This window comes from Passer domesticus, chromosome 4 (genome assembly GCF_036417665.1).
Source record: "Passer domesticus isolate bPasDom1 chromosome 4, bPasDom1.hap1, whole genome shotgun sequence".
Taxonomy (NCBI): Eukaryota; Metazoa; Chordata; class Aves; order Passeriformes; family Passeridae; genus Passer; species Passer domesticus.
The window spans coordinates 53,465,598-53,488,312 of NC_087477.1; the positions used below are offsets into that span (position 1 = coordinate 53,465,598).

Below are 22,715 nucleotides of genomic sequence, written 5' to 3' on the forward strand. Positions count from 1 at the left end.
AGTAACTAAACCAGCACTATGGCAATATCACACCCATGCATACATCCAGTAAAAGGAGCAAAAGATAATGTCATTTAAGACTGAAAAGTATGACAGTCCCACTGTCCACAAGGCAGAGAGTATATGAGTATATGTGCTCAGAAGAGGCAGACCTTTATTTTATATCAAGAGTATTCTTACTTTTTCTGGGTGGTATAGATTTTAAGACTTAAGCATGGCTTTAGGCTGGATGGAAGTGGGAGTATTAGAGACAAATTACTTATCAAATGTATAAAAATAATTTCACTTAAGTAGCAGACACAACTATACACATTGTTGGTGACATCTTTTGGTCCTAACAAAATACTTATGTACTTAAATACTGAATGTGACAATGCTGCTTCTCTTCTCTCTTTCCTGGCATTTGATTTTGTTTAGTGTATAAGTAACAGAAAACCACCTTACCTTTTTCTTCATCTATTCGAAAAACTCCTATACCCGATCCATCTCGGATGGAATATCTGATCTCCCCATCTCGTCCTGCATCTTCATCATAAGCAGACACTGTCATTACTGAGGAGCCAACAGGAGCATCTTCTTTTATGAAGCCTTTATCTGCAAATATGGAGAACCGTGGGGGGTGCAAGTTTTCATTCACATCAACTATCTCAACCTCAACGTAACACGTCGAGGACAACGAAACGGGTTTTCCTTTGTCCTTGGCCCGCACAGTCAAGTTATAAAATTGTTTCTTTTCATAATCCAGTCTTTGTACAACACGTATTGCTCCACTTATTTTGTCAACATCAAAGGTGCCGTCTCCACTGTCCAAAAGACTGTACCGCACTTGACTTGACTGGCCTAAATCAGGATCGTAGGCTTCTAGCCACGTAATAATAGTCCCCTCAGGAAGATCTTCTCGAATTTTCACATGGTAATTTGAAGGAATAAACTTGGGAGGATTGTCATTAACATCTTCTACAGTCACTTTCAGAATAACTGTTGAAAACAATTGAGGTTCTTCAGTAGGTTGGTCCCTAGCCTCAATTTTCAACAAATAAATGTGCTGTTCCTCCCGATCCAGGACCCCTACAACTTTCACAACTCCTGTCACAGAATCAATAGTAAACTTGTCTGTATCTGTAAGAAGAGAGTATTTCACTTCTCCATTAGCCCCCAAATCTTTATCAGTAGCTCCAACTTGAATTATTTCACTGTTGGGCTCTTTGTTTTCACTTACTTCAACAAAATAGCTGTCTTGGAGGAACTCCGGTGGGTTGTCATTAGCATCCAAAATTTTTATATCTAAAAGGGTCCAAGCAGACTTCTGTGGTATTCCAAGATCATAGACAGTAATATTGAGGGTATATTTATCTTTTAGTTCTCGGTCAAGGGGAGATAGAATTTTCAGCACTCCTCCTTCCATATCAACAATGAAACTACTGTCCTCATTACCTCCAGAAATAACATACACTAGCTTTCCATTGAAGCCAGTATCAAGATCAGCAGCATGCACAGATATTATGCTAGAGCCCACAGGTTGGTCTTCTTTTATCTCAATGCTACTGGGGAGAGTACTTCTAAACTGAGGTGCATGCAGATTCACAGAGTGAGTATCAAAGAAAGCATCTTCAACTTCTCCACGATTGTGCAACTTATTTGCTTGTAAGAGTTTCTCTGCGAGCATTTTGGCAACACCAGTTTCTTCACACTGCAAGTTGACTGGTTTGCGACTACTAGCTACAGTTATGTTGATATACAATGGTTTTGCAAAGTTCTCTCCATCTGTAGCTGTAATTTTCAAACTGTAAAAAGACATTTTAGCACCTAGGCCATCTATTAGTGACTGTTTGAGAGAAAGTACTCCAGAATTTGGGTTTAGGCTAAATAAATCCAGTTCATTTCCAGATTCAATATGGTATCTCACCAACTGAAGCTCATCAGCATCAATAGCAGATACAGTTGTTATTTGTTCTCCAACACCAAGGTCCCTGGGGATTATTCCCTCACAATTTATTTTCTCAAACAGAGGTATATTGTCATTCAAGTTATTTAAAGTAATAGTAACAGGAACTTCAACTTCTCGGCGATATGGTATACCCCAATCAGAGGCTCGAATCCTTAAATTGTAAACCCTTGGCATCAATTCATAATCCAAGTCTTCTGAGGTACTAATAATCCCACTGAAATGGTTAATCACAAATGGCAAAGGATTTAGGTTTGCAATACTATAGGTCACATAACCATTTTCCCCTTCATCAGGGTCCCTTGCACTCACTCTCATGACACTTGTACCTATTGGCACATTTTCATCAAAGGAGGCCTTATAGGACGTCTGAGTAAATTCAGGAGGATTGCTATTCATGCCTAGTACCTTAATTAATACTTTTGCAGAAGCTCTTCTGTCACTTGTCGCAACTTCAAGTTCAAAATGGGATGTATATTGTGCTTTTATGGGTTCTAACGTGGTAATAAGACCAGTATGGGTGTTTAAATTGAATTTTACTTTTCCTGGTGTGTTTTTAAATACATATTTTAAATGTGGGTAACTAGGCACAGCTTTCACCATTATCACAGGTGTGTTTGGAGGAGCAAATTCACTTATTTCAGCTCTATATATCTCTTTTTCAAATCTGACAGGACCAGACTTAAATTGTGGTGATGTCACATGAACAACTTTTACAGAAGAAAATTGTGGGGGATTCCCTTTGTCTTTAGCTTGAAGGGTAAGGTTGTATCCAAAAGGGTGACTCTCCCAGTCAATGGCACCAATGGCTTTTATTCTGTATTCTTTGCCACCCGGAACAGACCTCACTGTTTTGAACTGTTGAAGCGCATCTCCTGCAACAATATTTAGTGATGCTATTTCCCCATTCGCACCCTGGTCATTGTCCTCTACGGTTACAATTGCATACGTTGGATCTGTGTCTGATTCTGATGGAGTCAATGGAACAGCTGCAATTACAGGGGCATGTTCATTTGCCTGCTCTACATGAACTGTTAGTTTCGCCATACTGCTTATGCCACTGCTACCATACAGCTTCAGCCCACGGTCCACTGCAAGAATTTCCATCTCGTAATGCTTAATATCTGAGTAGTCAAGTCTACCAGTCAGAACTACCACTCCACTAGTTGGATGTATAGCAAACACATCTGTTCTTTCTTTAAAGCTGTAGTAGAACTCTCCATTTGTTCCTATATCTGCATCTGTCGCGCTGACTCTTGCAATGCTGGTTCTTATTGCTGTGTTTTCAGGCAAAGAAACACTGTAAGATGTTGGAGAAAACAAAGGCCGCAAGTCATTTGTATCCAGTACCTGTATCCTGACTCTCGTGCGCGTTTCAGCATTTGTATTTTTTTCAACTGCTTTAACAGTCAGCATGTAATGGTCCTTCACCTCTCTGTTAAGGATAGCTGTGTTTCCTCCCTTGGTCCGTATTCTCAAAAAGCAAAAGTTTCCAAGAACATACTCTTCAGCTTTGAACAAGTTCTCACTGTCACCAGAAATAATTTTGTATCTTATGTCCCACAGTGGATTTGTAATGTAAATGCCCATTTTCACTGGATGCCCAACGTAAGTCTTGGCTGCAGAATTCTCATATACAGTGGCATTATACTGTATTTCTGTAAATTGCATTGATGGAGCATGATGTGGCCTTTGATTTCCTTCACAGTTTCCAAAATGCTGCACCAGCAGCATCAGCAGCAACAGCATAGTCAAGTATCTTTCCATGGCAGCAATTACAAAGAAACCCTGAAACAAGAGAGAGATGCAGTAAGGCTTATGATTGTTCAAATGTTTATCAAATAAACATTCATGCTTAGTTCAGAATTCATACTTCAAATAAAACTGTAGGTTGCACATTTTCTTAAAGAAATGTCAAAATTATTTGCAGTAATAGAAACACAGATGAATTAAAAACTCCTACAAAATGCCAAGAATCCATTACATCAAAAGTCTAGGAATTATTAATACAACTTGAGAGGAACACAGAGTTAAGTTCAAATGAACATTCTCATAAAGCAACATACTAGAAGAAATATATCAATGCTGTCTGTTATTAGCAAACAAACTAGGTCAGAACTGATCTGGAGTAGTGAACATTCACTCCAGTTCTCTGCGTCATACACGACAATGATTAGTAGAAAATTCTCCCCCCTCATTTAATTTAGATTGTAAAATGACTGATGTCCAACTATGTGGAAGTAAATTGCAAGAGTTGGGTTGATATTACCATCAGTTCTTTACAGTATCCAATGTGTCAAGAATTCTATTCTATCTATTTACAGTATCCAATGTGCCAATAGCATTCTTACAGTATCCAATACCTGCTCCAAGAATTATAAATATTATAATTAGAACAGAGAATAACTCTGTATTGTAATCCCTCCAACTCTGACTACCCTTGTAAGAGTAGTGCTTATCATTAAAAAAAACCCAAACCCCAACAACCAAAAAAAAACCAAAACCCCAAAACAAACACCAAAAAAAACCAAAAACAACCAAGCACCACTAAGGTGTAAAGCCCATAAAGAATAAGACATATTCCTTTATTCCCCTCTCAGAACAGATCGGAAACAAATAAGTATCAAGAGCTATAAGAACAAGAATCTATCGAAATTACTGGAGGAACATTTCAGTTGGGTTTCTCCAACACACTCTAGAAATGACAGAGAAAGAGCCTGGAACAGCAAGACACATAACATAAAGGCACACCTTCACTGGGTTTGCCCTTTGAAGTTGGTATAACATTTTCGCTACCTAAATCCAGGCAAGATTGCAGCAGGAAGAAAGGCAGAAACCTCAGGAACAAGACATCTGGGACCACCTCCTTCATCTGGGTTTACAGCAACCATCTTTACTCCTCCAAGTCCCACAGTACAACAAATCAAAGCCTTGGAAGGCTCCCTCAACAAGCCCAAGCTTTCAGCAAGATCCTGGGGGCAAAATTTCTTTCCAGCAAGTAGAAAGCAATCTAACATTTTTTTTATTACTTTGATTAAGTAGTACACATTCATTTATTTCTCCTTTCTCTATGCTTAAATTTTTCCCCTTACCTCTCCTTCTGAGTTTTCTTCCCTGGCCAATCTGCTATACAAATCAAACTAATTATTCACTATGTCATTCTTTTATTGTTCCTGACCTTTTTCTCCCCACATTTTAGCTCTAGTTTGCCCTCATCCTATTCTTTGGATGTCAATCTCTAAGTGCCTATCTTCACATTTGTTCTGTTCACCTTCTCTAAAATAATATCACAAGTTGTCTCTTTTCTCTATTCATGCTTTCTCTTACAGTAATTTTTTCTCTTCCCTACCTCCTACCTGCTTAGGTAGATATGTCAAAGATCACACTGGCTGACATTCCAGGGACTGACTCTGCCCACTAGCAAACAACAGAGCAAATTAATCTGCTTGTGACAACAGTTCACTTCAAAACCTCAGAAGGAATTCACTCACAGATATTACTAAGTCAATGATTTTTGACAGGAATTTAAGACTCAGACTCACACAAACCATAGGAAGTATTGTAGAGTAATGAAAAGGAATATCCTTTTGGAAGGAGGAAAAAAAAGTGTGTCTGTCTTCCAAATCTAGGCATTAAGTTGCACAATTAAAACTATAAACATAGCAAACAAAAAGTGAATAAGCAAATAATAAAAAGCATTAAAGCTCTTTGAAGTTAGTCACTAGCTGGAACCAATACTTACAAGGTCTTAACACTGAATGAAGAAAAGGTTGGGAGGGCAAAAGAGTGAGGTTGGAACAGTCACCATTTCAATGGCTTAACAATATTTTTCCCCCCCCCCGTCTGCTTTCCTTCCCAGGCTATGATATGTCCTGGGAATACAGAAGCACTTGGGTCTCCAGGGCTTTATGTCCAGCTTACTGCCAAGTTAACAAATATTTGCTTAAAACAAACAAACAAAAAAAACCCAAACAAACAAAACAAACTCTTATACACAACCAAATCTTTGCAACAAATAACTGATATCACTAATTGAAAAACTCTGAAAATTTTAAAATGCCACCTGGCCTAAAAAGCAGTGTTAAGAACATTGCTTAAAACATAATTTTTAAGCAATCAACAAACCCAGCTTTTCCTCCATCTTCCTGGAATTTTGGAAGCCACCTATTACCAATGATGTATTACTCAATTATCAGATTTTATGTGGATCTGATCAGATGCTTCCCTGTTTTCTCCCTCAGTTACACTAGGATTTTTTTCTTTTTTTTTTTTAATTTACACTGAAGTCTGAAACCCTGCTTTACTTCTGACGCTATAGCACCTAACTCAATGCCTATGCTTATGTTTGGCAACAGGCTATTTGAAGTGGTGGATTTATAATGTAAAACATTGTATCTGTTTCTATCTTTTATCCTTTGCTTCTCACATCTCAGGAACATTAGACCAGACATGTACCACACTAAGATGCATTAAGATATCCAAACTTCTTATTAATATTCAAAGTTTAACACATGTGTAGGTTTTATTATTACTGCAAATAGTTTTCTGTGTCATAATACCTTGAGCACTTTCTGCTGCTCTTCTGTAGCAACTTCAAGTCTGCTCAGAACCAGCAGCAGGCAGCCCATCACAAACAATAACACCACCACCAGTAAGAGAATCTACTCCCCAGCAGTATCCCCTACGACTTGCTGAGTTACAAACAAGAATGTAAAAGTATCTCTCAAGTGAACAGTTAACTACGTCAGATAAAAACAAGTTAGCAATTTCTTTTACACAACACTATTTCCATCTTGTCATAATTTACACAGCTACTAGAAACTAAAAAACATTGACTTGGAGTATCCAAAAATCAATACAGTATATTCTTGGAAAATATCTAAAGTATTAAGCAGCTCCAGTTATAGAGACTATTAACTACTAAGAGAAACTATGAAAGCATTAAGATAAAGTGATAATGTGTTAGATATAAACTCAGATGGCTCATTACAGCGTGCCAAAATGACTGAATTTCAGAAACATTTTAGCCAAAGGCTACACTTTGAACTCCTAAATTTTTATTATCTTTGGAATATGACCAGTTTAGGATTTTCTGTATCCATGTTCAATACACAAGGCAACAGTTTGCTTAAAAAAACATCATAGCCCTAAACTCATAAGTGCACACCGTATTATTCTGAAAAGCTACTTTCAAACAAACTTTGATTTCCTATCTGGAAGTTATTATTCAGTTAATTTTTATTTATATGCATATACAGGTCATTTTTTTTAATATGCAAATTCAGCACTGGGATATGTAAGACAATTTTACTAATTAGTTAGAACATTATCAAAACTATTGACGCATTAAAACATTAATGTAATTTGTACACAGAAAAAATATTAATGCAACTTAGAAATATGAACTATCTTCACACTAAAGGTCTAAGCATAATTTTGAAGCAAGCAGAGCTCAAATTGATAACTTACAAATTAAGATGACTGTATAAGATATCAGTCACAAGAAAGACTGTTTCTCCTAGCAGGAAGTTTACAGTATTTAGGTTTCAAAGTTTATAGTTTGAGATTTTAAAGTTTAAGCATAAAATACAAAACTTAGTAAAGCGTAATTTCAATGCCAAGCAAGCAAAAAAAAAAGACCAAGCCAAGCTTATCTTGCTTACCATAGAACCAACTCACCATAAAGATACATAACACAACTATAGGGAGGATACACTGAGATATTTATTCCCCCACCAACCAAAGTCACAAGTAGAAAAACTACCTAAATCAGGCAATACACCCAAGTTAGTCTTAGTGTCATTGCTATTCTTTTTCTACATGCAAGCTCTGCCAGTTAAGCCCAGAATGACCTACCTACGAAGCAAAACATTAACTATGTTTATTTACCATAAAGGTCAGTTTTGATCAGCACACCCAACTGATGCTGTCTGACAGAAATGCACTGTGAAACTAAACAGTCATGACAGGACTTCTAGCGTAGCAGTCTATGAGAGATCCTTCGACTTCACAAGCTGCACTAATTGTAGTTACACCTACCCTTTCAATTGTTTAAAAGCAATTATTCATGTAGTCTGATGGAAAAAACAAATACCAGGTTTAGCTGTTTCAACATACATAACTTTCCAATCAAACAAATTAACAGTGTCATTTGCTTTTCAGAGGGAGAAGGTGTCTGTTTTGGTATTCAGAAAATTAACACATGATGAGAGTGTATGGTGGTGTTACTTTAGTAAAGCTGGCGAGTTATTTAAAAAATGTACATTGTCACAGAGATTAACATAATAGTTCCAACTTGTGACTAAAGTCCAGTAATTTTATGTTTGTATTTCCCACATCATGAGTTAATCTCATGAGATACTTTGATTTATGTCTTCGAGATATTAATTGTTAAAAGGAAAATGCAGTAGTACATTCCAGCAGCAGGCAAAGATTCTGAAACCGGAATGAAACAAAGATTCACATGGAGAATTCCAACTGTTTATCTGCAGGCAGTTACTTATTGGTGTATCTAATATGAACTCATCAGCTGTTCAAGGAACAGCAGACCTCCAATCTCTGAGAATACCAGTTTGACTGGTATTGACCGACCAGTTTGAAATTTAGCATGGCACCCTAAAATTTGTGCTAACACAAATAGTTCTACTGATTTTGAATTCCGTTTTAAACTTTAAGGAAAAAAAAAAAGGAAATCTTCGAGAGTTTAAAGCCATTTTACACTTGTTTACTTGAGCTAATACTAAGTTAACTTAGCCATACAAAGTTCTTTAGCATGCTTAATTAAAAAAAACAGACGATCCTTCTTCTGGGAGGACTACCAAGGCACACCTTTCAATCTCCTGAGATTTTAGGATTTCACAGTGAATAAAACAAAAACTTTTAAAATAGTTTACAGCATGCAAGTAATTTACTCATTAAACAGCTGAATTACTTCCACACGGTTAGAAAAGCAAATACGAAATACACATCTATTATACAACGTTCTTTTCTTTTACAGAGAGACAACAAAGAATACAGGTAGTATTTCCCATGCCACTCCCTAGGAACAGCTTGTACGCAAGTATTTAAACCGCAGGAAAACCTGCTGCTAGAAGGCAGTATTTCTTTAATTTATTAACGCTTTTTCCGAAAAAAAAAAAAAGAAAAAAAAGTTTTCAACAGGCTGAAACTAACAGCGGTAAAACACGGCGTCACTTACTGACGAGAGAGATTAAAAAGTGCATCTTTCAAACATAACTTTGTTCTGCTTCAACTGCCCTAAAGAAGAATAAAAGAAGCAGCAGAAGCGACTGCTGAGTGCAGCCGGGCTCTTCCGGGGAGCCGCTGCCAAACGTTGGGTCCCGGCGGGCACTGCCCTTCACCTTTCGGAGCAATCCGGCGGGGAACGCAACGAGGGACGCGGTGTGGAAGTGCGAACAAAGGAAGAAATTCATCCTAAGGTACTTCTCACCCGCCGCGAGCCGCCCCTGCCGGCTCACCCGGGAATGAAGTTTGCAATGGCCCATCAGACGCACTCAGACACCTTGCCTCAGGGAAAGGCACCACCGCCAGCTCTTTTCCTCTGCCCAACTCCGGCGGAACCTGCCTGCTAAAGTCCTGCTGGCTCTCCGGAGAGCGCAGCCTCGGCTACAGCCCGGCCGGCCGCCGCCAGCCGCGGGGGAACGGGGCGCCAGGGCCGCGATGCGCGGCGGGGAGCAGGGCAGGGGGCCGGCGCCGCCCGCAGCGCGTCCCACCGCGGCCCGCAGCACGAGGCGGCCGCTCGCCCAGCGCCCCCGGGCAGCCTCGCCGCCGTCCCGGCCTCGCCTGGGAGCCTCAACTTCCCAAGGGGTCCGCGCCGCCCACCGCCCTCCCCCACCGCCAAAACTTCTCCCAACTTTCCGGCCGGCCCAGCGCTCACCTCTCTGCGGCTCGCTGCCTGCGGGGCGAGGGCGCGGGCCGGGGCCAGCCCCGCACGGTGCCTGCCGCGCCGCTCCCCCTTTCTTCCCCGGCCACCAGCGCGCCTCGCCGGTGCCTCTCCGCCCCCTGCGGGCCGCGGCGCCCCCCGCCGCCGGATTCCTCCGCGGCGCTGGACGGCCGCCCCTCCGGAACTCGTTTCTGCGGCGCTGGGCTGGAGCGGCGGCAGCCCTCGCACCCCTGCCCGGCCCCGCCGTGGAAGGACGAGACGCGGAACAGAGCAGCGGGGGAAGGGCGAACCACAACCACGAGCTGTTCCTCCCGGTGGCTCGAGGTTGGGAGAACGCCTCACCTCCGCCGCGTTCGCCCCGCTCCTGCACGACGGGAGCGGCAGGGAATCGAGTGCCCGTCCAGGGACGGGGGAGACTTCGCGTACGGCGAAGTTTTCCCCCAGAAAGGCTACTCAGAAACTTCGAAAAGCTGCTGCCGGGGGTGTCTTACAGGGATGGCAAGGGAGACCGTCAGAGCCCGCGGGAACACGCGGTCCTCTGCTGTCCGAGGAATAGCGGGTGGCCGGGACGAGTCCCGCGGTGTCCGCCCGCACCGCTGGTACCCAGGAGCGCCCAGCGGCGACCGCAGCGCCTCGGCGACCGCTGCCCTTCCCACAGGCAGCCGGGCTGCCGCCCCCGGACCGCGCCGGCGGGCTCGGGCTCTCGCCTCCCCACCTCGGCCGGGCTGGGCTGGGCTGGGCTGGGCAGGGCGAGCCGCCGCTTGACGGCCGGGCGGAGCAGGGAGGTCTCATCAGAGGCCAAAAGCGACTGGCGTCTGCCGCGGTTCCCCGGCACCGCTGTAAGGAACGGCGCCCTGCTCCGGCGTCGGGAAAAGCATCGGCAGTGAGAGGGAGTGCGGAGCCGGGTATACAGCCTGGGGAGCGCAGCGGCGACCACCCTGCGGCCCGCGGAGAGGGTATGGGCTACCAGTCCGTACCGTCAAGTGGAAAAGTGCCCTGCCGGATTAATGCTGAAGGGATATCTGGCAGTCTGTCAGCCCTCCGTTAAATATTAATACTCTGAAACAGTCCTTGAATGATTACCCGCTCATGAATAAGTGAGCCCACTTAATAACTGTCAAATGTTTGCCTGGGGAATCCTCTCCCAGCGGACTCACGACGAAGCCGGGTTGCAGGCAGGAGCCGCCAGCGGGGGCGCATTTACCACGCATTAGCCCCGCCACGTCTTTTATTAGCCACATAAATAAATACAGCCAGCGGCGGAGAGAGCCCCTCTCCAAGCACAGCCTCACGCTCCCAGGGCTGCAGGTCAAACGGAACCAACCCGGTGAGAAAGCGCTGGCTCTCAGGGTCACCAACCCGCAGCCGGGCGGCTCCGCCCCGCAGCGCCCGCGCCCCCTCCCCGGGGCCGGCCCTGCAGCCCCGGACCCCGGCCCCGGCTGCCCCGCGGCGGCGGCGCTGCAGTTCCGCGGCGGCCGGGCAGGGGGCGCCGCGCCACAGCGCACGGGCGGCGGGCACTGCCGCCAGCCCCGGCTGCCGGCCCCGGCTCCTCCGGAGGGAGCACAACCGAGCCGGGAGCGACGAGCCCGGCTCCGGGTCGGGAAACTTGAGCCTCGCTGGCCCCGTGAAGGAGGCGGTAAAGGTTGGGTGCTTTCCGCTCCAAGGTACACGTAGCTTTGCATAGAGTCGGTGTGCGGGTATATACACACGTACTGATATATACATAAACATACACACTCTACACAGTTAAAAACCACGGGTGGACTCGAAGACCTTACTGTTTTCAGTAACGCAACAAATTAGAGCACTAGAACTCTCAAGGGAATCATCCCTCTCAGCACCCCGCTGATAATAAATTCATTAAACAAAGAACTCACCAGACCAGCTGGACTCGGCACTCTTCTCACAAAGTCCTCTCCAGCTCAGTTCATGTCCGCACGCTTCCTCCTCCCGCTTTCTTTTTTGTCCTCTGGAGAAAGCACGAGCAATGCTCCGGTGCCCACACGCCTCTAGAGCGGGAACCCCGCGGTGGCCCTGGCGCTCAGCGCGGCCCCGGCGCGCAGCCAGCGCGGCGCCCGGCCCCGCCGCCACAGCGCGGCATGTCGGCTCCGACCCATCCGCTGCTTGAAACTTCAACGAGGGGGGGAGAAAAATACACGGGGAGTGGGCGAAGAAGAAGAAAAAAAGAAAAAAAAAAGAAGAAGAAAGGCGAGAGGGAGGGAGAGATCCAACTTTCTTAAGACATGTCCAGGCAAAGAACGGGCACAGTTGAGGAGTTACAGCAGCGGAGAGAGTGAGTGGAGACGCTGCGCCGGATCGCAGACTCCTTCCCTCCCTCTCTCCTTCCCCCTCCTTCCCCCGCCTCCCTCCCTCCCTCCTTCCCTCCCTCTCTCTCCGTCTTCTTTCGCACTCTGTCCGTCCCCCTCGGACCCTGCTCACGGCAGCACCACCCCCTCCCTGCCCTCGCCGCTGCAGTCGGCGGCGAGAGGCAGCAGCGCGCCGCTCTGCGCGCCCGCACGGCTCCGCGCGGGGTCTCCGGCGCGCACCGGGGCCGCGGCCTCTCTCCCTCTCTCCCTCTCTCCCTCTCTCCCTCTCTCCCTCTCTCCCTTTCTCCCTCGCTCCCTCCCTCCGCAGGTGAGGCGCCGCGCAGTGCCCGGCACGGCCCCGCCGCCCCGGCCTCCCGCCGCTGCAGCTCGCCGTGGTCGCCGCCGCTTGGAGGCCCCGCTGGCCCCGCCGCCGCAACGCCGCTCGACTCGGCGGGACGGCGCTGTCCCCGCCGCACGCTGCGGGCGCCCCGCAGCAGCGCCTGGCGGCTCCTTCTCGGCGGGACACAGCCGCGAGCTCAGCCGGGAGGCTCCAAGCGGGCTGAGCACGGGAATTTCCCACTCTCTCCCGGCCACCTTAAGTCAAGAATCCTCTCCTCTCCTCTCCTCTCCTCTCCTCTCCTCTCCTCTCCTCTCCTCTCCTCTCCTCTCCTCTCCTCTCCTCTCCTCTCCTCTCCTCTCCTCTCCTCTCCTCTCCTCTCCTCTCCTCTCCTCTCCTCTCCTCTCCTCTCCTTCTTTTTTCTTTCCTGCCCTTTTCTTCTTTTTCCTTTCTCTTTTCTTCTGAGGAGGTGTACTTCTCAAAGCACAGCAAAAAAATTGTAGAATGGCCGCTCTTTCTCCAAAATAATGCATTGCAAGCAATCAAGATGTATTTATGATGTGGTTCTCCCTCATCCAAAGTGAGCCCCAACCAGTTACTCTTCGACAAAGTTCAGGAGATGCTGCACTGCCTAATGACAAGGATCAGCTGAAAGGAGCAGCCTCAGAAGGTCCTGAATGGTGTAATTTATGAAATTTTGGGTAAAGGACAGAAAATGCTTTAAAAGTCTGAGAGACATGGTGTAACAGTAAATTTGTAAAGCACTCTGAGATTCTCTCAAGGTAAAATATTCTTTTTCTAAACGATTTATCCCTAAGGACCTTAAAGTCATGGCCTTCTTCCAGAAGTCAAATTGACTTCTTAAGACATTGGATCATTATTTCCTATAAGGTACACCACTAAAATCTATCAGCCAAATAATCATGCAGGATTCTAGGATAGGAACAGCAGATACAAACTGCAGTATATAAATATTAAGTACATTTCCAAATAGTGTATACATGCCATTTCAGTCTAGGAATGCTCACTTTGAGCAAACCTCTGGAAAGTTTAATGTCAAAATTCTCTGTCCTTATAGATCTCCACAACAGACACAGCTGACTGATTTATTTAGCATCTCATCTTCTTTCTAAAGACCCTAAATGGAATTATACTGAGTCCTTATCCAAGTGCCACTGGGCCAAATGACCTTTTCTTCTGTGAAAACTGCTTCAAAGTGAGTTGCATAAAATAAACTGCATTGAAAATAGCATTCCAGAAAAGGACTAAAAGGGAAACACTTTAGACCATTATAGCTAAGGGCTAGAAACAAATGTAAACCACACTTCTACTCCCTACAGTTGCAAATATTTTGTAACTTTGGAGTATGAAATTTCCTACTTTTCAGATTCATTACCATATTGTGGTTGATTGCTGAGTTAAATAACAAAAGGTCAGGACCACAGATTGCTTACATTTTTGTCTAAACTTTAGTTCTTAATGCCTGGAGAAGTGGTCGATTTGCAACAACCTCCTGTAAGTTGGACAGGAACATCTGTGAAAAGTATCTGGTAAAGATAACAAAAAATTAGAGGCTTCTGATTTGGATCTCCTACTAGACATGCTATGCTGACAGTAAGAACCTGAGAAGAAGAAAGGGATATGCCATCCTTCTCCACTAATGGATAATGGTGCTAAGCACTTCAAATAAAGTGATGGAGCCATGATGTCCAGGCAAGTGTATTCATAAGTCTGCTTAATATAGATCGGTTTACTTTCTAAAACAGGTTTCTAACATCTTAAATAATATTGACAAAGGCATTTTGATACTTACTTATTGATACTTATTCCATTTTAATTTTGTGTTTTCTCTACCCTTTAATTTTTTTTTCTTGGAAATAATGTCAATAAAAATAGTGTCAATAAGCCTGTTATAATTATCATTTACTTTCACTATAATGTGAAAGAGTATCTTTGTGATATGTTATCCCAAAGAAAATTCATATAATCTCTGATATTTTGCTAATCTATAGGAAAGGTATTAAAGATAATACTTGAAATCACCTACTTGGGTGTGTAGGGCACCATCCACATTGCTGGAAATCTTCCAATCTTATAACCACTGTAGCAAAATATGTTTGGTTCTCCCTGTCATGTATTAACATATGTCTGTCCTTACCAAATTGCCTAAGATAAGCAAGTTTCAGCTCAGCTATCAATTAAAAACAAAAAAAGAGTTATCTGGAGTTGACTGTTTTCTTTCAAGAGAAATATGAATCCTTCAACTTCGGAATTTCCGAAACACTGAAATAGAAATTACATTTCCACATAACCATAATTATAGCCATTACCATCTTCTTCTAAGGCATTACAGCACTAACACTCTTGTCACTAATATATCTCAAAACCTAGCAGATTTCAACTCTTGTTTGCTATACATTTAACAAAGAGGAGCTGATAGTTGACTGGGTGAGATCGGAAGTAAATACTGAGCTCAAGTGTCCTCCAGAGAAATTTTCCTGCTCCCAGCCCAAGGTATGCACCTGGGGAATGATATCTGAAGTACTTTGGACTGATTTCTCAGCTCCCATTTTGTTAAAGAGAAGATAATTTTAAGCTGCTGCGACTTCAGCTGCATAAAACTTTGAAGATCAAAACGGGCACTTTGAATTGCACCGGCTCAGAGATGGCCAAGGCAAGGATAACTCTCTCTTGGTTTCTATGAGGGTAAACCACTTGCAATTGCTACACAAAGTGCAGCTTCAAAAAAAAAGCACTTTTGAGCACAAAGCAGCCTGTGACTCAGGGGCAATAAAGGGGCCATAAACATCAATTGTCTGTGACAAAGGGCAAAAACATTTTTTTCAGTAAAGAGGTCAGACACAGTTTCCAGTGAGTTCTCTGTCAATTAAATATGAACTGACCTGATTGGTTTTACAGTAAGAACTAAATTCTGTACAGTAAAAAAGGCCAGCACAAAACCTGTACTCTATCTGAACTGAATTTATATGAGGAGGAGGGTGTTTGGTAACACTTCTGGTCTGATGTTCTCCTTTTCCTCTTCTGGTCTTCGGAAAAACTCCCCAGACCTCAATTACTTGTAGCTTTTGGAAAGCAAAACAAAACAACTTCCCAACGACTTCATAATTATCCTTTCCCTGGCCTGCAGTCAAGGGTATATACTCCTTTACCACTCTAGTTTGTTTCCTGTCTAGTAAATGCAGACCTGGGCAATAAAAGATAATTCTGTCTTTCTGGCTATTCTTGTCTACTCTTTGAAAACTTGTGTTGAACTACAAATGGCCATTTCCCTCCCCTTCTCCCCATCTGCCATTTACAAGGGGGGAAAGGGGCAAGTTCTATAAAATACATATTTGAGAGAGTGCTGACATTTTCTTACCTAAACCAAACTTCTTCAAAAGCCCTGAAAATCTTTAGGATTACCTTAGCATACATCTCTTTATCTGACAGAATTTGTGCAAGGATATTTAACTTTTCATATTTTAATTATTTTTATTGACTTTCTTTTACCCTGGAGAATTATTACTGCGTAAAATATCACTGACTATTTGATTAGGTATTCTTTCACAGTGCTATTCAAGACTTCCAAGGCAGCAATGTCAAAATAATAGTCATATATCAGCTTTGGTATAATGAAATGCTAAGCAATCTCAGCTACTTGATAATCTATTGTGTGCCCTGTGAACCTAAAGAGGAGTTTTACTGAGGCGACTCAATCATTAAACCTACAAACCTACCTTTTTGTGGGTATGTGTTAAATACACACATATGCTGTAGTAAAGAAAACCTGGAGCAATGCTACAGAGGAAGAAAATTAAACAAGATTTTGGTCCTAAAAAAATTGCTTCTAAATCCAAAATTAAGGTGTGAAGAACTATGGAGAAAAGTAGAGAGACAAAGTGACTGGTACTCATAAACACTGAAATATTTTGGACTCTGCATAAGCAATGGATTTACCTAAAGTTCCTTGGTTGGTAGGATGACTTTAATTTAGCAAAGGATGATTAATGGTGGAATGTAATACTCTGAATATCTTCAAAATTCTTCAGATTTTAAGAAAAAAGAAAGGCATAGGTCTCTACTGAGGCCAAGTTTTCATGTCTTTCATTTTGGTCATCAGTCCTTCTTAATAGACTTGCTGTAGACCTACAGTAGGTCTGAAACCCAATTGACTTCAGTTTACTGTATGTCACAAAGAGATTTTAACTGTGCTGGCATCTACCATGTCATAAACTACATGGTTTTTTAAGACTAGATAGCTTATTTGTCCAAATTTAATTAATCTTAGGTTAAGGTTTGATTTAGGATTTGCAGATCCAAACTGTTAAAAACCTAGATGACTTCAGAATTTTGAAAAGCTGATAGATAGAAAGGTAGCTGTTTTCCATCATCACTAAGGCTCAATGTTTTTTCCACAGAATAGAATATTATATGGATTCTTCTGCTACAACTAATCTGGACATACAGCTAAGAGCCCTTAGATTTCATCAAGGATTCCAGGTCTTCACTGGTAGTTTTTGTCCCATTTTACTATTATTAGGATTAATTTCGGATTAAGCTTTGTGTATGTGCATCCAGCTTCTAAAGTTCAATGTATTTGGGAATATTATTTCATCCAGTGTAAGAGAGGATTCTCCTAACTAGACATTTCCTTTCCACATGCTATCCTATCTACTGTAAACTGACTTGTCTGGTCCAGAAAGAGTATATGTGTGGAAAAATCCTTTCTTCCTTTGCTTACATGGTGTTATTCACTATGTTATTAATCAAAATTCAACTTAAAATCTATGAAAATAATCTGAGTTCAATGAAAGGCTATTGGATCTTGGAAGTGCCTGAATATTTAAGGAACAAAAAGAAGGTGCTCAGCATGACAGGTCCCCTTTCCTTTTAGCTGTCTAGTTCAAGCACAGTGTCATAGCAAGGAGGAGAGAGTCTCTGCTGTAAGGATGGTTTATCAAAAGGATACACAGTTATCCGTCGTGAGTCATGGAAAGAATAACAGCTTCAGGAGTACTGGGGGGCGGCTCTCTACTTCTCAAAACATTGCTCCTCCAGCTGACATAAATCCAGCACATGAAACAAGAACCTCTCCTTGAGACAAGAGCACAATGGGCAGAGAAAGAATCTTTTATGAACTCTTTTTATTTGTTTTCTGTCTTGCCTAGGCACCATTAAGTCAACTACTCTATTTTAAAAGCTAATAAAATCTACTTTCCCTGTATTTGAAGGTAATTTACTATCCATTTTTGGCAGCTCTATGTAAGAAAAAGGTCTTGGTCTATCCACTCTACCTGACTTGGCTTTCCATCGCAATTCTTGTCATAGAACAGTTACTTTTCTGGTATATGCAAAGGAATTGTGTTGCCAAAACAAAATTTCCAAATAAAAGAATTAATATGTATATTCCATATAAAATTACCTATTGTCTCATATGCTCTTTACTACTCAATAGGACTTGACAACCTGGGTTTTTTTCTCTTATTTTTCAGCACACATTAACCTTCTTTCATAATAAAAAAGAGAATATAATTTGCTTCTTTACTCTTTTTTTTTCCAAAGCTCTGTATTTTAAATAGCTAAACCATTAAAAGCATCACAGAATGTCTAAGATCAATATAACACATCATCTTCTATAATAAAACTATGCCACATTTAAGTTCTAGTTTATGCTATTTCTAGTACTCTATACTATATTTAGTACTCTTATGGCACATCAGATAGGTTATTACTATTTTAATTAGCCAAATAATGAACACAGTACAACTGTTCATTCAGTCCAGTATTGTATCACTTTGAATGTATGGAAGAATTCCCTCAAATAAATGGGATCACATAAAGGGCAATGTCTGTTAAATAAATGCATATATCAAAATAGGATCTAACTAAGAATCAATATCAATGTATCCCATTTTCACATCACAAGTGTATATAAGTGTGTCAGTCACAAGAAATATATTGCGTCCTTTTCTGTTTGTAATTGCAACATCATTGCTTACCCACAGCGAGTTATAGAGCATGCCTTCAGGCATGAATTGCCCTTAAAATAAAATTCTACTGTACTATTATTTTATATTGACAATCTTTATAAAGCTAGCGTCTTGGAAGCTGAAGCTGTGTAATAAAACTTGCATGCCACCTAAACACAACTCCTAAGCAGTTTCTTTAAAACTGCTAAAAACCGTTTTTCAGAAAAAATTGCCCTTGTTTTAGTTGAAACTACAAAGAAAGATATACCTGCCAAGATGGTCTTACATAGGGAGCAGAAGGAAGAAAGTAGATTGGTGAGGTAGACTGGGTAGAATTCAACAGATGAGTTTCCTGAGAGAGAGAGAAGGAAATATTTTCACTTTCAGAAAAGGTACTGTGTGAGCTACAGAGCTGGCATTCAGTTAAGAATTTTGAACTTACCATAGTACCAGGGAATTTTTGCAGGTCTCAAGCAGATATTTCAGCTAGTCAATGTAATTAGGTCTATTTGTACCTTGAAAGCAGACGTAACCAGTAATAAATTCTTGTGGTGATTCACTCATCTATATGCATCTTGCACAGATGGAATTTTTCAGACCTGTGGAAGCAGCATTAGATATATTATTCAAGGCTGATGAGTCAAATACTCTACCAGGCCTGTCACAATATTCAAAATAAATCACAGTGCTGCTGTGCTGCCCAAAATATGGAAGAAAGAGTACTTCCACATGTATTTTATCAAACAGGAGCTGATTAATTAATAATAATAACAATAAAATATATTTCAGTTAATCAAGATCAGTCCAGCAAAGCAGGGTAATAAGGAAAAATATTTGGCACTTCTAAGGCATTGTATAAAATAAAATAAAATTATTTTGAAGAAAACTCATACCTAAACCTGTTTTTATGGCTTGGCATTGTATTTTCTCTCTTGTCTTCCTCACCCTTCTTTCCTTTTTAACAGGTTTTAAGGATATTTCTGCTAATGCTGTCTATCTCAACTTTTCTGTGTACTTATCACCTTATAACTGTAATAGGAATCCGAGTACACGATGGAAAGCTGGCTTTGATGATAAGTCCTTCTCTGCTCTCAACTTATTGACTTTTCTTCCTGCTTAGTTTTCTCTCCTATTACTGTTACCAGCATAAGTGTTCAGGAATAGGGCACTCCATTGCACTTCCATTTGAACTTTTTCTGCAAATCTAACTGAGATCAGAAAAATATCTTATCAAGTGTTTCCTCATTATAAATAAGAGGCCTTTCTGTTTCAGGAGGTGTTGGTTTTGAAACTTCCTGCAAGCGCACTGAATTCTGATTTTTTTTAGCATTTTTGAGCTGTAAAGCCCATCACTTCCATTTTTATGTGTTATATTATCAAGACACTGTTCAGATGAAACAATTCTAAGGATTGCAAGTGTTTGGCTAGAAGCATTTTTACAGTAGCATTTTTAATTGGTGACCCAAAGAAAATCACATAAAATAAATGCAAGAATTTATCATCACCTTTACTTTCATGTCAGGGTAGAAATATGTCAGGAAATCAAAAGCAGTTGAGTGATTATTTGTCAGAAAACACTGTCACAATACTCTCATACTCCTTTGCAAAATGAAAGTAAAATGCAGACTGGAAAAAGACTTGCTACTTTCCCAGCAATGGAATAAGTTTATTTATTCAGTAAGTAACTATGTTTGTGCTGGAAGGAGATAAGTTTCTTACCGAACTACTTGAAATATTCTGGCTATCTTCTTCTTTCATTACCAGAGGCAGCAGGCAGAAACTACATTATGTGAAACTGTATTGCTGCCTTCTTGTCTTCAAGTCTTCTCATGTTGCATGATTTAAACAGTAAAATACATTGTTAAACTGCTTAGACTGTGTGGTGACAAGGATGTACAACTATCTAACTGCATAAATAAAAGTACTTATTAAAATTTTGTTTGGTTCTGTCCTTCTGTCTGATGAAAATGTTTTCAATCAGGCAGGCTCATTGAAAAAAGATTATACATAATTAAATTTCAGTGGCTTTAACAGAGCATTACTTGATTGTATTATGTTAACTGTATTCGTAAAATATGTTAGGAAGATTTTGTGCTTTTTAATATTTGGCAACACTGACTTCTCTATTCAGTTTTGCTTAAAATATTTTGCTAAAGCATCTTCACACACAGTGGACTTTACTTCTTATTTTGTATTTATTCCAATTGTGTTCTAATTGCAAACATCACTGCACAGAAGAATGAAAGCTCTGATCATGAAAGAGTTTTTCTGCATTTGATGAAATATCAAATATAGAGGTTAAATTTTCTGTATCTTCCCAATCATCATTCAGTAGTTTAGAGTTTAGTGGAAGAAAATAATTACAGAGTAAAAAGGCTATCTGAGATGAAAGATACTCCAGGGAGTGAGAGTGGAATCTTTACAGCCAAGTCACTGGCTTGAATGTGGCCCATTTCAGTTGAGACTGAATATACTGACCTTTTGGTAGCTCATCACTGGCTGTAAGAAATTTGTTTGTGAATTGATCTAGTTTTGTGTAGATGTGTATTTAGGATGCAAAAAAAGGCTTTATACATGTTTAACATTTCAGAAGACGAAAAGGGATACTTCTAGAGACTTTATCAAAAGACTAAAATTTTTGCTGGAAATGCAAATAAGTGGGGAATAGCAATAGAGTGAAGCCTGTACTGCCATGCCTCTGTGTTGCTTTGGACATCAAGGACTTGAGTTTTTCAGACTATTTGCAGATCATTACAGACAATAATTCTTTCTTAAAGTTACCTGGTTGAATATAAGGAGAAATTCTGTATCTATTACAGGACAAGGCTCCTTCCACGATAAAATCCATTTGCAGAATTGGATCCTAAATAAAATTCCAGATCAAAAAATGTTTATTATGGTCTTAAACCATAGAAAAATCAATAATGTTTCTTGATTAAAGTAAATTCAGGAAAAATGTCACATACAAGCCCAAGGAAAAACTTTTCATTATTTATTTGTTAAGATGACGTCTATAAGATTTCCAGTAGTGAATTATTAAAAACATAGAGTTAGCCAATGGCTGAGCTTTATTTAACTTCCTTTTCATGTTTGATTAAGATCTTGAAATATTTCTTTAAGCTGGTCTATGTAATGTGGTCTAGTCTAAGTGAGACCGCCATAGTTTATTTGTGTATGCAGTTCATTCAGTTATTAAAGAAATATTTTGTTTTTCTTCTTAATCCCATGACGACCCTTTCATTAGATAATATATATCTTGATACAATAGCAGAAAGACAGACACAAATATGCTCCTCCTTGCAGTTTAAGTGTCAGAATTTTTTTTTTTAAGAAAACCAGACCCTTACTTTCTTTGATTATTTCTCCTCCACCCCAAAAACTGCATAAAGGATGTCTGTCCTTTGAAATATTTTTCATTGTGTTGTGCTGCATTGCCTTCCAGATGACAATGTGAGAGTGTTTGTGAAAGCAACAATATATTACATAGAATTTGCAATTGATCCTCATCCTAAAGTGCTAAAAAGAGATCCCTCCATTATTTCCTCAATGTTTCTGTCATCCAGGTGAAGAAATTAAAGGGGAGGAACTGAGAGGAAGACAACACCAGTGAGGAAAGCTTTGCAACTAATTCCAGAATGCAAATGGTTTTGTTCATGCCAGGGAACATGCAGGAAGCAAGGACAAGGATTCGCTGCTACCACTGTAATGCTCAGTGGCCTCATAGGAAAAATAGTTAATGATAAGGATTAAATGGTTGGCCTGGGTGTGTCTGTTGTCCTGGGTGTGTCCATTAAGAAATAGAAGAAGTTTTCCTTTGGCTCTTCTAATCACAGCTGGGTTGATATATTCTATTTGCTTTGACAAGACTTTTTTTTTGGATGTGACCTATGTGAACAAGAAGACCCTCAATTTCTTGAGAAGCTCAGTTCCTGCTGCTTTGTTTAATTCTCTTTCATTACATTGTTTTTCTGAGGTCTGTGGCTGTGAAACACTTCTTCATTGCTCCCTGAACCTAGATGAAATGACTGTCTGAGCATGATACAAGACTCCTGAATGTTTTTAGGGAACATGTGGGATAGAAGGTTACCAGGGCAAGGGAAACTCACAATTTGGGTATTTTCTTTATCTGACTATAAATAGCAAGATTTAAAAATGCAAATTTTAAATTCATTTAATTAGATAAAATAGATGCACTTCAGTGGCATAGAGTCTGATGCTACTGGCACTTTAGCATTGCAGTTTTTCTTCTGCATTT

At 41.2% G+C, this 22,715-nt stretch overlaps 1 protein-coding gene across 9 annotated transcripts in view; it reads right to left on the reverse strand.

Annotated features, from left to right (window-relative positions):
* The window catches only part of FAT1 (FAT atypical cadherin 1), a 104,926-nt gene extending 92,785 nt beyond the window's left edge, over positions 1-12,141 (reverse strand). For 7 of the 9 annotated variants that reach the window (XR_010361262.1, XM_064417976.1, XM_064417973.1 and 4 more), the window contains exons 1-2: positions 11,726-12,132; positions 445-3,733 (exon numbers count right to left, since the gene is read on the reverse strand). Coding sequence is in view for 8 of the 9 variants with exons in the window: in XM_064417976.1 (XP_064274046.1) it covers positions 445-3,712 (3,268 nt within the window). In the remaining variant the exon portion in view is untranslated. Of the gene's footprint in view, positions 1-444; positions 3,734-9,842; positions 9,976-11,725 lie in introns of those variants that run through there. The other 2 variants (XM_064417969.1, XM_064417974.1) reach the window with 2 other exon arrangements.
* Positions 12,142-22,715: the final 10,574 nt, after the last annotated feature.